The sequence below is a fragment of the Aquarana catesbeiana genome, linkage group LG10, assembly GCF_042186555.1.
Source record: "Aquarana catesbeiana isolate 2022-GZ linkage group LG10, ASM4218655v1, whole genome shotgun sequence".
Classification (NCBI taxonomy): Eukaryota; Metazoa; Chordata; class Amphibia; order Anura; family Ranidae; genus Aquarana; species Aquarana catesbeiana.
In genome coordinates this window covers 205,145,920-205,164,404 of record NC_133333.1, presented here as the reverse complement: position 1 = coordinate 205,164,404, position 18,485 = coordinate 205,145,920, and the positions used below count along the sequence as shown (strand labels likewise).

At 43.6% G+C, this 18,485-nt stretch overlaps 1 protein-coding gene across 2 annotated transcripts in view; it reads left to right on the top strand.

The window, feature by feature from the left end:
• Positions 1–1,634, top strand: part of KIAA2013 (KIAA2013 ortholog) — a 15,130-nt gene extending 13,496 nt beyond the window's left edge. For both annotated transcript variants that reach the window (XM_073603178.1, XM_073603179.1), the window contains one exon: positions 745–1,634. Coding sequence is in view for 1 of the 2 variants with exons in the window: in XM_073603179.1 (XP_073459280.1) it covers positions 745–762 (18 nt within the window). In the remaining variant the exon portion in view is untranslated. The remainder of the gene's footprint in view (positions 1–744) is intronic.
• The last annotated feature ends 16,851 nt before the right edge of the window (positions 1,635–18,485 follow it).

Below are 18,485 nucleotides of genomic sequence, written 5' to 3'. Positions count from 1 at the left end.
CACAATTGTCCAAAATGTCTTTCTGTGCTGCATTATTAGTCGTATCCTTCATTGGGTGGTCTGACCCCATACCTTTGGCCATAGTGTAGATCATCTTGGTGGCAGGCATGCTTAAGGCTATTAGACCTATATGGCACTACTGTCACTGAGAGCCACCACTTGGGGAGCATGTGTGGGTTAATGCACAGTGGGAGGATGAAGATAGGAGGGTTGATGTGCAGGATAAGTGAGGTGAAGGCAGTAATATACAGGGCACTACAGAGACAGGATGGGGATAAGTTGTTTGAGGGGGGATGTTAAGGGGTGAAAGAGTTAAAAAAAAAAAAAACTAATTAAAACTACAAATGAATCAGTTACTGTCTTTGAACCTTTTATTTATTTATTCATTCTATCATCCTTTCACCACTTTCTGCTTTAGCAGTGTTTAAATGTATGCTGTAGTTGGTCATCACAGGCATAGAGCCATATTTATTGGCTCTGTACATTTTGCCTGTGATCTGAGCTAATGACCACCCAATCAGTTGAATGCGCATATAGTAACTGGTTTAGAAATAAACATCCACTGCTTTGCTGTTTATGAATGTATGTCCGTAGTAAAGTGGTTTAAGTATATATTTTTTTGTCCAAACACGATCAGCAGTTCCAACTATAGAAATATAGGTTTTTATTTTATATTTCAAGTATAGATCTGCATAGTCCAAAATCACAGCTGATAAATAACAAAATATCTTATTGGTTGAACAGGAAAATGACACTGTATGAGCGAAAAAACCAAAAAAAAACAAACACACATCAAATATCGGTCATATGAAAACCACCCTATGCAACTGGAAGAGTGATGGACTGCCACTGGAAGCTGTGCTTTGGGTGGAGACTGGACGTTAAACTGACAGAATTCTTATAACCAAAGTACCTGTCTTGAGCACAGAGCAGTGCTGGTGTGAGTTATTTTTTGTTATGTATTGTCAAGTTTTTAAATATATGAAAATCAGCACCAGGTTTGTACACTGACCAATCGCCAGAGGCATCCAAAACCATCATTCATGAGAACGAAGATCTTGAGGAATCCCTCTTTTCAACTTACAGGTAGCCAGGGACTTCTTTGTTCTCCTGACAAGAATTAAAGTAGAAGTAAACCCAATTTGAATAGCATTTTGTTTAATAAAGCACAATCTATCATAGAGAACTGCCAAGTGTTTTTCCCATCTCAGTTTTATCTTTTTCCCCATCCCAGTGCTACTGATTGCCTGCAACCTCTTTCAGCCACTTATTACATGCACCCGCTCCAGCATCATCTACACAACATTGCATTATACTGGCTTCCTGACAGTGGCAACGGTAGACCATTCTGTCCAATTAGTGTCGGCTTCTAATCTCCACCACGGGTGCACGTGATGGGGTGATAGCTGAGTTGTTATCTCAAAACAGGAAGTGTCTAAACAAGGCCCTTCAAGGCAGGATCACCAGGGATCATTTAATTAAAGCTACAGATTTTAAGAAGATTAAAGATCACTTTTGAAATGACATTGACATGTTAAAGCTTAAAGTGTTTGTGAAGCCTTTTTTTAAAAAACTGCCAGCCACTCTATTAGAGGCTGGCATAGCACACTGTGTAAATCCTTTCTAAAAATGAGCAGTGTAAATAGCTATTTAGAGCTGTCTTCAGGCCAGTCACGTGATTCGCGGCTGCTTTTCAGCTCTGATACACACGGCTACTGCAGGAGGGACTGTGATCTCCCTTTGACATCAGTTGGGGAGATCACATGGCCGCTCGGCTCCTTCTGCAGAAACCCGGTCTCTGAGCCGTAAAGCGGCTGTGAGTCACGTGACTGGCCTAAAGACTGCTCTAAATAGCTATTTACACTGCTCGTTTTTAGAAAGGATTTACACGGTGTTGTATGCCAGCCTTTAATAGAGAGGCTAGCAGTGACAATTTTATTATTATTATTATTTTTTTTTTTTTTAAATAGCGCCGGGGGGCGAAGCGGAAACAGAGAAGGCGCTGAAAGGCAGGAAGGAGGGGGTGAAGGGGGGAAGAGGAGAGGAGAGCAGGGCAGTGTATGACGGAGGGATGCACTTTGACCACAGTGCTCAGGGCTGAGTAGCCCTGGTTATCGTGGTCAGCTTTGAGAGGGGCATACAGGAAGTGGCAGGTTCAGGGAGGTTTCTCTACAGTTTAGAGGGGGGCAGATTACACAGCACAAGCACTGTGATGTTTAATGTGCTTTTAAAGGACCAGGATCTGTATTTTTTTTTTTTTTTGGGTTAACAAACACTTTAAATGCGATTTTAGTGCTTGGATTATAGGGATATCTCTTGATAGTAGCAATGTTAAACCCCCATGTCTTTTGTTAGAAGTGTGCCTAACATTTATCAACTGATTAAAATTAGGGAGAAGTCCAAGTACCAAGAGCCAAGCGTGGGGAGATATCTAGGCATCATTGGGCAGTCCCTTGCCTCTTTAAAATGACAAAAAAAAAGGGGTTATCCTGTTCTATAAAGATGCTCTAACTAGTTTAGGTGGTTGAACGTGAAATATTGCCCTTTAGCATAATCTTAGCATACCCAATAAACTGGGGAGAGAATTGAGCCATGGCTTACTTAACACTATGCCAGGTCTCCCTTTAAAATAGACCTCCATGGATTGTTGAGCATGCAAACAATCCAACCACAAAAGGAGATCTTCAGCAGCTTTGCACATAGACATGCATGCGCAAAAACCCTTCACGTGTATACCTTTGAAAGAAATTAAGAATTGGCTCAGTTGCACACCTCCAACCCTGACTTATCTCAAGGAACCCAAGAGCAACTGAGCAAGGTTTTCTAAACTATGTGGTACACCTTTTCTTCTGAGATCGTAGGTAAGGACTGCATGATCCTGACATTGTTGGTATGAACCATGGCTCAATCCAACCCCCAGACACTGGGCTGTGCTATTTTTATTTATTACAGGTACTTATATAGCACTACCAGTTTTGCAGTGCATTACATATATCAGTCCCTGCACTCAAGGAGCTTACAATCTAAGGTATTAGGGCCAGTTGAGACAGGAGCCAATTAACCTACCAGCATGTCTTTGGAGTATGAGGGGAAACCCACACAGGCACAGGGAGAACATGCAAACTCCAGGCAGCTAGTGCTGTGGTGGGAAGTTGAACCAACGACCCCAGTGCTGCTAGGCAGATGTGCTAACCACTTAATCACTGTGGCAATTGGCAATATCACACATTTTCAACCACCTGAACTTGGATGGCTAAATCTGTCTCCCCACACGTGGTTCTTGGTTAGACCTATCTTTGAACATCCTTAAACCGGCCATAGATGGTTCCAATCTCGGCTGGTTCAACAAAAACTGGATGAAATTCAAACCATGTATGGACAGGCTGATCAATCAACTTGGGTACAACCAGCCTGTCGGATTTTACATGTGATTATTGCCAGCGGCCGTTATAGCCAGTAGCAGTAATCACTGTGTTCTCCCAGCGAGGATGCCCCCCACCCCCATGAGAACACAATGGCTCTGCGGGAGGGACTCCCCCATCAACACTGTCAGTGTTGCTGGGATAATCAAGCGATTTTTTTTTTTTTTTTTCTGCTGCCCGTGGTTACAGGAAACAAATTCACTTTGTCTATGGCCAGCCTTAGGAACACGTATTGAAATTATTTGATAAAGGTTGGGGACATTGCTTCTATAAAAGAAATCAATGGGGGTTTAGACATCGCTAAAATATCAACTGAGAGCTATGAAGTTTGCTGATGTCCATTTATTTACTATTGTTACAATCAATTGACTAGGCCTTGGGATTTATCACCAAGGCATTCTTTTCAGTTTGAAGCTCAGTCCTCAGCAATGTGTCTAGCCTCTTGTCACTTGCTAGAAGAGATATCCCTAACCATAACCACTAGTAGCCCCAATATTTGTTTTAACCTGCAAAATGGCTGCACTCTTATTTATTCTGTAGGTGGGAACACCTCTCTTATTGTTTGTGATGTGTACTCTTTAATTTATTATGTGAATAGTTGTGAGTATTTTGATTACAGATAATGTAACTGGTCTGTAGGTTTTGTCCACATGCCAAGGATTATCTTCACACAATATGGTGGGTTAGCGTTTAATCAGGGAATGCTTGTTTTTATTCACACAGATATTCTGCTTCTTGTTGATTGAAGAGTGGATTTGTACATTTTGTTAAATTAAATCTCACCTTTCAAATCTTGGTTTGCTTTTTTTTTTGTGTAAGAGGAATATTTTATGGTCGAGAAGTGTGAGGTGTGAATGTGTAGGACTTGAGAAAATGTGTTTCTTGTGTGAATCCGAAAGTGCCTTGTCCACCTGTAAACGACAAGTGCTCTCTCACTTTTGCTCCCTAATGCGGCATTCCAGGTATATATTATTTCTTTATGCAGTTACATGCAGTGACATGGTCAGTCTCTGTGGAAGTAGAGAATCACTGTAGTAGCCACGTGTAGTAGCCCTGTGGTTACTGTGCAACAGGGCAGGCACCTGGCACGGGACCTGGAAGAGAGCAAGCATCACTAAAGAGATTGGCCAGGAATTAAATATGTATACTTGCATTGGTACCAGCTGGACCAATGTAACTATGCAATCAAATCTATACCTGGAATACAGCTTTAACCCTGACCTAACTCAAGCCATCATCTTCCTTTGTGGATGCATACTTGCCTCAATCCAATGGCCGCAGCTGTGCATTACACCCCCAAAGACATTTATAGGACCGTTGCCCGTTATTTATCTCTGGCTTAGGGACACAGCCCTATCCAAGTTTAAGGGGGCAGAGAGCCTTGTGGTGTTGGATGTAGAGGCAGCCATCATTGGTTTGAAATAGGTATGTTGTGGAGGGGGAGGGAGGGATCGCTTAGGTCAGGTGCAATCAGGTGAAAGGGGCAAAAGGGATAGGTCACCTTGTTTTAGGCAAAACTGAGGGGGGGGGGGGATGTAATTGGTTAAAATTGCTCTGTGTGGTTATGGAATGTTTTCATGGTCTGAAAAAAGGTCTATTCAAAGGTTTTCCGTAATAAATGAGCTGATATACTACTATGCTCTCCTCTGGCGGGCCATGGGGGTTATTTACTAAAGGCAAATCCACTTTGCACTGCAAGTGCACTTGCAAACAGCATTTCAGCTTGCACATGATTGGATGATAAAATGAACAGAGCTTCCCCTCATTTCAGATCTTCCCCTCAGATCTACAGCGACTGCACTTCCAAGTGCACTTGTAGTACAAAGTGGATTTGCCTTTAGTAAATAAACCCCCATGTCTCCTACCCTTGCCCTGTTCCACTGTTGCAGCCTCCGACTGACTTCAGCATATTCAGGAGTGTCAGATGCCTGTGGCTCCATTATGATCTCTGCGGCACACTTCTTTCCATCATCCTAATCATGAATGGTTGTGCCATGTGACCAAGGTTTGTAAGCGACTTGTCAGAAACCTGAGAGTAGTCAAATGGTTTATGGTACATTGAGAAGAGATAGCGGAGCCAGGAGCTCTGGCAGGGTTCAGGTCACCAAAGAATTGAAGGTTGGTTTGGGTTAGAAGGCGAACCCTTCAAATACATTTTTTTTAAGAAATTATATATACACACACGTCATATTACATTAGTAAGATCTCTAAGTTGTAGAATGGTTTAATTAGGAAAATGATATCTGACCTGGCCATTTTATAGATAGGCAACTCCTATCCTCATATTGATTAGTGGTTCCAAATTAATAACTACTTTAATAGTTCGCTGTCTGACCTGGCCATTTTATAGAGAGGCAACTCCTATCTATAAAATTGGCAGGTCACATACCTAGAGTGCAGTAGTATTTTAAAACTCTCCCCTGCTCTACAATATATGACAATAATAATGGCTAGCCTTGAGAGTTAAGAGAGATATTTAGGGCCTTTGATTTATTTTTGTTAACAGAGAGGCCTGAGATAAAAGCAAATTTATTAAGTAGATGAAAAAGATTCAGTAAAGTGACACGAGGGAAGGTGATGAGAAGAAAAATGTCATCAGCAAAGAAGAATTTTGTGATGAATATCCACGGTTTCAAGTCCTTTAATGGATAAATTATTATGGATCACAATTGCTAGAGGCTCTAAGGTTATATAAAGAAGATCTGGGATAACGAGCAACCTTGCCTTGTGCCTCAAAGAATCGTGACGGATGTAGATGAAAAACCTGTGTATTTAATTGAAGCAATGGGATTAGAATATAGAGCCTTTATCCAAGTAAGAAACTTATCTCCAAAGCCCCAGTTACAAAGCACAAAGCATAAATATGGCCAGGATAAGGAAAAAATGCCTTACGAATGTTGAGTTTTTGTGAGATGTATCAATTGTAGAACCCTACGAATGTTGTCACTTTCTTGTCTTTTTGGCATAAAGCCTACTTGGTCTTTGTGGATAAGTTCATCCAAAAAGACATTGATCCTATTAGCTAGGATTTTGGCCAAACTTCTAATGTCATTATTTAGAAGTGAAATGCGGCAATAATTAGACCAAGATTGTAGATCTTGGTGAGGTTTTGGGAGCATAGCAATTTAAGCTTTTAAGGTTTCTGGAGAGAAAGTATGGCTTTGGCGCAAGAAATTAAAGAAGGATAGAAGATGCAGGAGCAATAATGTCTGAGATTTTCTTATAAAATAATAATCAGATTTAGGAGAATTTATAGCAGTTGTGATTTCCTGTAATGTAATCACAGAGTCCGGTGTTGTGTTTTCTGTTATTCTGTAACCACTTGCCTACCAGGCCAATTCTGACATTTCTCTCCTACATGTAAAAATCATTATTTTGCTAGAAAATTACATAGAACTCCCACACATTATATATGTTTTTTTTAGCAGAGACCCTAGAGAATAATATAGCGGTCGTTGCAACCTTTTATCTCGCACGGTATTTGCAAAGCAATTTTTCAAAGCGTTTTTTTTGGGGGGGGGGGGGGGGAATCAGTTTCATGCATTAAAAACAACAGTAAAGTTAGCCCAATTTTTTTGCATAATGTGAAAGATGATATTACGCCGAGTAGATAGATACCTAACATGTCACCCATCAAAATTGCACACGCTCGTGGAATGGTGCCAAACTTCGGTACTTAAAAATCCCAATAGGCGACACTTTAAAAAATTTTTACTGGTTACATATTTTGAGTTACAGAGGAGGTCTAGGGCTAGAATTATTGCTCTTGCTCTAGTGTTCGCGACGATACCTCATGTGTGGTTTGAACACCGTTTACATATGTGGGCGCGACTTGTGTATGCGTTCGCTTCTGTGTGCGAGCACACGGGGACAGGGGCGCTTTACTTTCTTTTTTTTTTATTGTTAATTTTACTTTTATTTTTTTAGTTTGACACTTTCTTTTTACATTATTTTTATTTTTTTATTTTTTATTTGATCACTTTTATTCCTATTACAAAGGATGCAACAACCCTAATAGGAATAAGCATGACAGGTCCTCTTTACAGTGAGCACTGGGGTCAATAAGTCCCCAGATCTCACCTCTAGGCTGGGAAGCCTGAAATAATAGGAATAGGAATAAGCATGACAGGTCCTCTTTACAGTGAGATATGGGGTCAATAAGTCCCCAGATCTCACCTCTAGGCTGGGAAGCCTGAAATAATAGGAATAGGAATAAGCATGACAGGTCCTCTTTACAGTGAGATATGGGGTCAATAAGTTCCCAGATCTCACCTCTAGGCTGGGAAGCCTGAAATAAATGCATGGGCCGGGCGTGACGTCATAACATCGCACCCAGCCTCCGAACGATCATAGAGACTCCGGGGACCATCTGGTCCACCGGAAATCTCTATCAGCATCCGGCGCCAGCGGTTCCCTTCTCCAACTCGCCAAGGGCAGGGGTGAGTCGGTAGAAGCACCGGAGGGGGGGGGGTGTCCCCTCTCGCCGCCTGTAAGAATGATCATGCAGCTGAACAGCCTCTATGATCGTTCTTATGGTGTAAGGAAGTGTCGGCACAAAAGAAGATATCTGAATGATGTCGGTAGCTGCAGGCATCATTCAGATATCACCGCTCGAACCCGATGACGTCATATGACGCGTGGCGAGCGGCAAGCGGTTAAAGGAGGAATTAGTCAACATAGTGAAAGAAGTGTTTAGCAGAAAAGGTAGATGTATTCTTGTAGAGTTGTGAGAGGTGTGAGCTAAATTCTTTAAGGATCTCAATAGGATCATTAGCGAGCACTGAGCACTGATCACTGCTGAAGGAGCACACAGCAACCTCTGGAGAGGAACCCTGATTTAGGCTGCATTCACACTTTCGTGGAGCAGTAACAAGTGATTCTCATGCAATTTTGTGGGTTGCATAGAGCCAACTCATTCTCTTGAATGGGCTGCCCTAAGGGCCCTTGTCGCCCGAAAAGAAGCTCCTGCTCCTTTTCAGACAAGCTTCACGTGATTTTTAAAGGCGCAGATTGCCACACAACAATCTCGACAGAATCGCATCATTTTCGGAATGCCAAACGCGTGTCGCACATTGTGCAGCGATTGCCACCAGATTTGGAAACGCAACGATTCTGCCCGCAATTCCAAATCGTGAAGTGTGAATGGAGCCTCAGAGAGACTTGTTTAGAGAGCATAACAAACTGAACAATGGGCAGCTTGTGTAGGCAAACCCTCTCTGCAGTGCCGGCTTTTGGGATTCGAGCTCAGCTGTCATTTCACGGAATTATAGTCCTATCATTTCAACTTCAAAGCCTGTCGTATGCAATTATATTCCCTGCTTTGTCTTCTTAACATACATCCATTCTCTCTATATTTATCGCTAATAGGAAGATAGAAAATCATTGCTAGAAACTGTTCCCCTTTCCGCAAATTCTGGATGTAAAACACCTCTCCATCTTTCCCCACACAGTCTAAATAAAACAACTTCAGGCAGCTCTAAAAAAAAATTAATGCAACTCTGTATTCATGAAAACATCCCTACATGTACTATATAAAGGGGTTGTAAAGACAAAAGTTTTTTATCTTAATGCATTAAGATAAAAAACCTGTGTGTAGCAGCCCCCCTAATACTTACCTGAGCCCATCTAGACCAACCATGTTGCAGGAGAGACTCGGCTGCCCGGGACTCTCCTCCTCATTGGCTGAAGCAGCAGCGAAGCGCCATTGGCTCCCACTGCTGTCAATCAAAGTCAGCCAAGGAGGATAGAGAGGGGGCGGGGCCTAGCTGGGGCTCCGTGTCTGAATGGACACAGGAGCTGCAGCTCGGCACGGGTGCCCCCATAGCAAACTTTCCAAAAACTTGTGGGAAAGTAAACCATGCAAAGTCCTGGTCTGACAGAGGTCCTGAATAACCACTCGACCTCCGGAATTTTTACCCCATTCATGACCGGGCCTTTTTTGCTGTTCAGCACTGCACTACTTTCTTTCCTTCCTGACCAAGCCCTTTTTATGTGATACAGCACTGCGTCGCTTTAACTGACAATTGTGCGGCTCATGCAATGTTTTACCCTAACAAAATTGACGTCCTTTTTTTCCCACAAATAAATCTTTCTTTTGGTGGTATTTGATCACCTCTACGGTTTTTATTTTTTGCGCTATAAACATATATAAACAAAATAGCAAACATTTTGAAAAAAAAAGCAATATTTTTTACTTTTTGCTATAATAAATATCCCCAAAAATATATAAAAAAACTAATTTATTCCTCAGTTTAGGGCAAAATATGTATTCTTCTACATATTTTTTGGTTAAAAAAAATCACAATAAGCGTATATTGATTGGTTTGTGCAAAAGTTATCGCGTTTACAAAATAGAAGATTTATGGCATTTTTATTATTATTTTTTCTTTTTAGTAGTAATAGCGGTGATTTTTTTTTTTTTTTTATTGTGACTGTGACATTGCAGCGGACAGATCGGACACTTTTGACATTATTTTGGGACCATTGGCATTTATACAGCGATCAGTGCTATAAAAATGCACTGATTACTGTGTAAATGTCACTGGCAGGGAAGTGGTTAAACACTAGGGGGCGATCAAGGGGTTAAGTGTGTTCCCTGGGCATGCTCTAACTGTAGGGGGGATGGGCTCACTAGAACATGACAGAGATCACTGCTGCCGATCACTGGGAGCAGTAGATCCTTGTCATGTTGCTAGGCAGAACAGGGAAAAGACTTATTTATGTTAGTTTTCTGGTTATTGCATATACGTCGGCAAACTGGCACGGGTACGCAAAATCACGTACCCGTACGTCGCTGCATCATTGTCATCTCCCCGTTCTGCTCCTCCGTGTCACGATCGCCGGGTGACATTGAGTACACGCCCGCTAGCTGCCAATGATGCAGCGACGTACGGGTACGTGATTTTGCGTACCCGTGCCAGTTTGCAATGCCGACGTATATGCAATAACCAGAAAACTAACATTTGAAAATTGATCAACCTGATGTACGGATGCAATATCTCATTTCTCGAGACCCCAAAATACCAGGAAAGTACAAACACCCCCCAAACGACCCCTTTTTGGAAAGTAGACAGTCGGATGGCATTTAGTAAGAAGCATTGCAAGTTTTTTGAAGTTGTAATTTTTTGTCACAATCTTTTTGAAAATGAAGAAATTGAATACATTTTTTTTTTTTTTTTACATGCTATCACCAGTGCAGTACAGCGTCATCATATGACTGGTGTGACAGTGAACAGGGACACTGACTGGTGACAGTATGTTAAAAAAATAATAATAATTTTTTTAACTTTTTAAAAATTATTTACTATTTTTTTTTTTTTTTTTTTAACCTCCCTGGCGGTATGATTATTTCGGATTTTAGGTGCTGAAAGCGGTACCATTATTTTGCATGGAAATTTGGCGTTTTATATTGTAGGTCTGTAAATCTTAACAATAACACACTTAAATCTGTCCAAACCAGAGTCTAGTAGATATCCCGGGTATGATAAAGTTTGAAACACAAAAACATAAATTATAATATAATAAATAAAAATAAATAATTAAAAAAAAAAAAAAAATAGTAATAAAATAAATTTCCCCACAATTCACTATCGCTCAATTCTGCAAGTGTTCTAATTTACTATCGCTGTTTTCTAGCTGGTCTAAAGCCACTTTTGACGTAAAGGGACACTTTTTGGTTGCTATGGACAATCTCCAGTTTCCAGGCAGAAAGAACAGTGTATATCATGTAAAATTGCATGCAGGGCATGGGACAAAGCACTGGGGACAAAAGGGATGTGAAATCATTTCATACAGTACTGTAATCTGTAAGATTACAGTACTGTATGTGTTATGCTTTTTACATTTTTTTGAATTTGCCGCCAGGCTCCGCCCCCGTGCGTCGCGCCGCTCGCAGGGAACGGAGCTTGGCACAGAGAGGCTTCGGAGGAGGACGGAGCCCTCGGACACTGCGGGGGACATCGCAGGAGCCCGGGGACAAGGTAAGTAAGGAGGCACCAGGATCCTGCAATGCGATCCCGAGTGTGGCTCGGGGTTACCGCTAATGGTACTGAATTTTAACCCCGAGCCACACTCGGGAAAACCGCCAGGGAGGTTAACATAATTTCATCGCAGTAGTTCAGCGTTACCAAAGTAACACTGTACTACTCTGGGGGGGAGTGATCAGGGAATTTTTTTTCTACACTTTGTTTGCTGTTACAATGACGATCATTGTAACAGCAACGTTTTTAACTGTCATGAATGAGTTACATTCATGGCAGCTGTGATTACTAGTGATCTGTGACTGGCTATAACTAATAATCTCACGGTACAGTCCCAGGTACCATGTGATAGCTGTGGGGCCAATCACAGCATGGGAAACACAGCTGTTATGAAGTAATTCATTCATAACAATTTGGTTGACATTTTGATCATGTGATCGCATAGCAAACACATAATCCTCTGGCCATTCGAAGCAGCCAGGTACCAGCAACCACAATCCGCTGTGTCCTGTGAACACAGTGGTCGTGGGAGCGACGTGCTCAGTGCCCTGGGGGGCACGTAAGTGTGCATGTGGTAAGTGATGTACAGGTACCTCACTTAGCCTGTAGTTGCCACCTATCCGCAGTACATGTACTGCAGGCAGTTGGCAACTTGTTAAAGAAGCCAGCAGCTGTGTGTATAGGACAGGATCACTGCACTGATAAAATAAAATAATAATTACAGCGCTGATTCAATAATAAAAAATGTCAGTTATCAGTTAGCTTTCTCCTAACGCAGGTGGTCAGACATACTTTCCCATAAGTCAAGCAGGCCTACCGATACTTGGTTGCCCCAGGTCTTATACACAATGCTACCATGCTGGGGCAGGCGTGATCTGAGCAAAGTGAACAGATACTCGCAATTGCCAGACAGGCAGAGTGGTTTAACAACAGTCCAGGTACAGGGTGGGCAACGTTCAGAATAGTCCGGGTCAATCCGTAGTCAAAAGGCAGGCAGAGTTCAGAGAGTAGTAGATATCTGATCCAAGGTCTTCAACGAGGGAATCCAAACAGCAGAGCAGGACAAACAGACAGAGAGCTTGGAGCAAGTATTACACTCGTTATCACAAGCATGAGACTGCAGGCTTGGCTGGCCTAAATCAGGTTTGGTCTCCATCCAGAGAATGGTCACATCAATCACCTTGCAGGTGGACAGACAGACAAAACCAGGGGACTGGAATGAGGAACAGCAGTGCTACTTGATCCTGACATCAGTGTGAAAATTTATTCACAATAAATCATTCATTAACCTCTTGGCAGCGACAGCGTGCAAATATGCGGCCTCTCGCGGGTGGGCCTTGGGGCCGAGTGGCCGCATATTTGTATGCAATATTGAAAAACAAGCTCGTACCCTGCACATTCCCAGCACAGTTACCGCCGGCTAGCAGAAAGCTTCAATCACGGCGGTCACATGATCATAAACCCCGCCCTGTCCCCGCCATCTGAAACCCCTTAAAGGGCTGGGGGGCACCAAGGGGTTAAATATCGTGCTCAAATAAAGTCCTCTAAACAATACATGAAAATATGTTTACCAAAATGAAAGCGTTTGTTACCCCAACATATCACATTCCTGATATGTGCCTGCTATACCATGTACTTGTATGCAAAAGTATCCTGTTCTCTTTGTATTGCTTCCTTTGTGTGAAATCCCCGGTGTCCTTGCCAGTCCCCTTGCTTTCCTATTAAAAACTGACCACACTAAGCAGGAGAACACACCATGGTCAGTTATCTAGCTATACTGGGAACTCAGCCTGCTCTCCTCGAATAAAGGAAGGGTGACCCCTGCAAGTCGCACATCTATGATGTCTTGTTTCAATGAATGGAGTGACAACCTCAGCCTGGACTCTGACCAGGCCACGCCCCCAATGCATTTCACTTCACCCCCCGGGGGTTAGTTATGCTTTCCTCCAATGATCAGACTTGTCCTGACATGCCCCCGCTGCACAGCCATTCACTGGGAAGCTCCGTGTGCTGCTGCTCCCCCCCCCCCCCCCCCCCACAGCCCTTATGCAACTGAGAACAGAGGGAATAAGCATAAGCTTAAAATCAAGTATATACCGTATTTATCGGGGTATAACACGCGCCGGCGTATAACACGCACCCCAAGTTTAGGAGGGCATTTTAAGGAAAAAAACTTTTAGGAGGGAAGTTTAAGGAAAAAAAACTTACATTTAAATGCCCATCAATGCAGCCTCATCAGTGTTCATCTGTAGCCTTGTCCATCATTGCAGAATGATCAGTGTCCATTTGCAGCTTGCCCAGTGCCGTTTGCAGCCTTGCCCATTGTCATAAGCAGCCTTGCCCTTAGTCATATGCAGCCTTGCCCAGTGCAGCCTTGCCCAATGCAGCCTTGCCCAGTGCAGTCTTGCCCAGTGCAGTCTTGCCCAGTGCAGCCTTGCCCAATGCAGCCTTGCCCAATGCCGTGTGCCTTTTGCGCCATTTAAATCTGCCGCTCGTCACGTCGCCCCGCCTCCCTGCTGAGGATGAGAAGCGAGCACTTCCGAAAAAGACCGAGCTGAGTATACTGTGTACTCCGCTCGCAGTCCCGCCCAGTCCTGCCATTGGACGGAGTGTTATGTCCATCAAAGAAGCTGGGCGGGACTGCGAGCCGAGCCGAGTACACAGTATACTCGGCTCGGTCTTTTTCGGAAGTGCTCGCTTCTCATCCTCAGCAGGGAGGCGGGGCGGCGTGACGGCGTGACTGTGAGTGGAGCCGAGCACTCGGCTCGGTCTTTTTCGGCGGCGCTCGTTTTTTCGCGGCGCTCGCTGTTTTTTGGCACACAGAGAGTAGGGATCGGCGTATAACACGCACCCACGATTTTCCCCTGATTTTAAGGGGGAAAAAGTGCGTGTTATACGCCGATAAATACGGTAGATGTGTCGGTAAAGATATACAGAGAAGCTGCCAACCACTCAATCCTTTCCAGGTCACAGAAACAGCAAAAATCACAAGACACAGTTCCTATTTACTCCCATTGTCAGGCTCCGCCCTTACATGTTTCGTCTGTTCTGACATCAATGGGGATCCCTGCACTCGCAGTAAGGAGAAGCTGGAGGGGGAAACAGAACTCCACCCCTGCCTGCTCCTGGCTCTCTTCTCCTCCCCTGGCCAACTCCAGCACTGATCTATGTGGGTTGTGTTTGCTCTTCCCTTCCAGCACCTCCTTCTTCCAGTGCAGCGCTATTGTATTTCTGTACACACAGTTGCTGGCTTCTTAATACAGGAGAGCTGCACTGGCAAGGAGGAGGGGGAGAGAGAAATCACAACCCACACCTCCCAGCTCTCTTCTCTCCACTTCTAGCACTGGGCTGACAAGAGTCATGATGCTGCTGTCACTACTTCTGTAAGCCTTGTAGAAAAAGGCACTCATGGCACCCATCCCTACAATAAACTGCTGCACCCAGGGCAGCTGCCCCTCCCCTTCCCCCTGTCCCAGCCTTGGCTTTCGTTATAAAGACCGGCCACTGCTGCTCTCTCTTCTTGTGCAGGGTGACTGGTCTTGTCTCCACCCCCTCCTGTAGTTTTCTGCACGAGGCCTGTAGGGGGTGGAGCTGCTGGGCCCCTCCCACAGCTCTTCTCCTTGCACAGGCTATATACAACACAGTCATGATGTCACTGCTCTTTCACAAGCTAGTATCTAGGTTTGTAATGCCATATAGTAAACAAAGTGCATTTATATTCTTTGTAGTTATTGAGGAATGTTTTCAAAAGAAAATGTATTCGCCCAGAGTTCAACTTTAGGGCCTCATGTACACTGCTGCTGTTAACTGAACGTTTAGGAGCAGTTGGGAGTTTTTCTCAACTGCCCCTGAACTCTCCTCGTCCTCGATGTTATCTTATCAGTATATGTACACAGGGTCATTTACAGTAATTTCTAGGCAGTTGAGTCATTTTTTGGAACGCAAAAAAATGTGTTCAGAAGCTGAGTTTACAGGAATTTCAAATGCCAAAAGCTTCTAAACGCGGGAACTCACGTTTAGGGCCGGTTCACAGTGCTGCGATGCGGGAACCCTGAAAATCCACTGTAGGTTCCCGCATCGCATGTTTCCCAGCGGCAGTTCACACTGCCCTATGCAAACTGCTGGGAATGTCAGGTAAAAGTTAATGACACCCCCAAATCAGTTTTCAGATCGCAGTGCGATCTGCAAACTCGGATAGGAATCGTATCGCATGGATGTGAACACCCCTGCGATCCGATTCTGCTGCGGACAAAAAAAAGGGTCTTGTGTGAGTTTGATGCTAATTCAGCCATACGATCTTTATGGCTGAAATTGCATTGCAAGAGATCGCATGTGATTTTCACTGCAGTGCGGTGCGAATCACATCCGATCTCTGACATCGCACCAGTGTGAACCGGTCCTTAGCCGTGTTTAGTTTACAGGCGTTTTTAATTTTTGGCTATTTAAAAAAAAAACAAGTTAAACGCGTCTAAATGCAAATGAGGCAAAACGGACGTTTTAAACGTGGCCCGTGTACATGAAGCCTAAGCCCATCCATTCAGCTGCTGGATGCTGTAGATTCTGTAGATTGGTGGCTGCTGAGCATGAAGTATCCAAGGAGAAAAATATAAATTATCGTTTTTTTTTTGTTTTTTTTACACAAAGGCACATATGTTAGTAAACTTTCATTTATACCAATTATTTCAAAAAAGGAAATAAAGTGAATGTATTGGTTTTATGCAGAAGAATGATTCATTTTCTAAAATGTGTTTTTTTGTTGTTGTTACTTGCCCTTGGTTGTATACACCGGTACTCTACGACCGGGGCTGATGATAATGAAGTGCCCTGTGATGAGCGTATGCAGTGATTCTTCTTTGTACTCTAGGACAGAGCAGCGTCTATATTAGCTGTGGATATGTGGAGTGCACTACATTTTTAGTTGATACAGATGCTTCCGACTGCAGGCCCTCTAGGAAACTCTGTAACATCCCCACTCAACTGCCATGTCTGGAGCCCATAGGATTGAGAAAAGTGACCTCTTCCCCTCCGCTGCCTTGTCCTCTGCTTCCCTGAAGAGCAAAATCAACCTAATACACAGCAAGATGTCTACGAAGGGACAGAAAAAGAGCAACATTGAGAATGTCTGCCAGGACTGCAGGTAAGTGCCATTTATAGGCACTGAGTAAGGTTCCATTGCTTGCTGTGGACCCTCAACTATTATATTAATACAATTTGTAGGGTAGAGGCTCCCAAAACGATGTGATCTGCATGGCTGTGTCTGTTTGAGGCGAGCAAGATAAGGCTGTCTAGCCAATGTAGAACTACAAGTCTTAGCATGTACTGCTCACGCCGAGTATGGTTGTAGCATGCCTATTACTTGGGGCTTTTTTTAACACAAATTCTACCAGGTCATCATTGCTTCTTTTTTAATTTTTATTGTTTATATTTATTTTTTAATTTGTATCCCCACTCCAGTGTAAACTGTAACAATAAATCCAACTTTCCCTTGTATGCAATACTATTTAACTGCCAGGTTATGCAGCTATGTAGGAAAAAGCAACAGTATAAATGTGTACTTTTTTTGGCCACTATCCCTAAACATTTCCAGATGTTTTTTAATTGGTTCCGTAGATTTGAAATAAAAAATAAAAAATACAGATATTATTTTGTATTAAATTAATTTGCCAGAGATGGCAGTGCAAATTCTGAGTTTGCTTTGCTGCATTGGCACAGTACTGAAAATTAAATTCTTCTCTTTGGCATAGAAATTTCAATGCAAATATGTTCAGGACTTGATGGCTGATCTCAGGGGCGTTGCTAGCTGGCAAAAATACCATGGGCTTCAGCCAGGCTTCAGAAGTCCGAGCCTGGCACCGAGGGGGGGGGGTTGGATCAGGGGTGTTACCTACCTGACACGCACCAACCTACCTGACGCGCACTGACCTACCTGACAAACACTGAAACACTGACCTACCTGACATACACTGACCTACCTGGCATACACTGACCTACCTGACATACACTGACCTACCTGGCATACACTGACCTACCTGACATACACAACATACACTGACACGCACTGACCTACCTGACCAGACTTCAGATGATGTGACCTCCTCCTGCAGCTCAGCCGTAGTGTGTGGTGCGCCCATCACAGTAGAGTAGACAGCAGGTACTCCAGGCAGCCAGAGCCATGACAGGACAGGAAAGGAGAGGAGAGCCGCCCGCCCAAGCGCCGAGTGGGGATCTTCTCACAGTGGCTCGGTGGTCGCATTGTAATTCCCGTCCATCATAGGCGCTGCAGGCTCCAGAAGGCGGGACCTGCTATGTCACTTGGCCGCGCTTGGGGTCAGATCGTTTCTCGCTCGGCAGCAGCGCTCGGGCTCGGGGCTAATAACAGAACTGTGCATGCCTGAGACACGGGGCTTTTTGGGGACCCACTCGGGGCTCCAGCCCCCCTCAGCCCCCCCCCCCCCCGACACCACTAGCTGATCTCCACTGCAGAACGTTTATCCAAAGGGTATCCGCTTGCCTTTGGGGATGAGAAAGGAATTTTCACCCTTTAGAGCAAATTAGATCACACTGTATAAGGCAGCCTTTCTCAACCAGGGTTCTATGGAACTTTAGGGTTCCTCCAGAGCATGCTGGGGGTTCCTTGACCAAGGAGCAACATCTGCCTCTCACATCAGTTCCCATTGACACCAATGATCTGTTTAGCTATCTGTAATAGGGGGGTTCTTCCCACTGACCATCCCATTAATGTACAGTGAAGTGTAGATATATTCATTACTAGCTGGGGGTTGCATGAGACTGTAAAATATTTCAACAAGCAAGGACATTTCTTTTCAAAAACCAGGCATTCTACTAAAACCGATGACACATATGTATTAAAATAAAGATTTATTACATCTCGATAAAAAAAAAGGTGGAGTATGACACAATCACTACATAAAAATTACATACATATATGATTAAAAATTATGCATAAGTAGATTAGATGCTAATAAATCCCATGTCTGTACCGATGCGTTTCGCAGTCTAAAACTGCTTCACCAGGGACACCGCGGATGCATCTGAAAGTTTAAGAAACATTCTGGCAGTACAA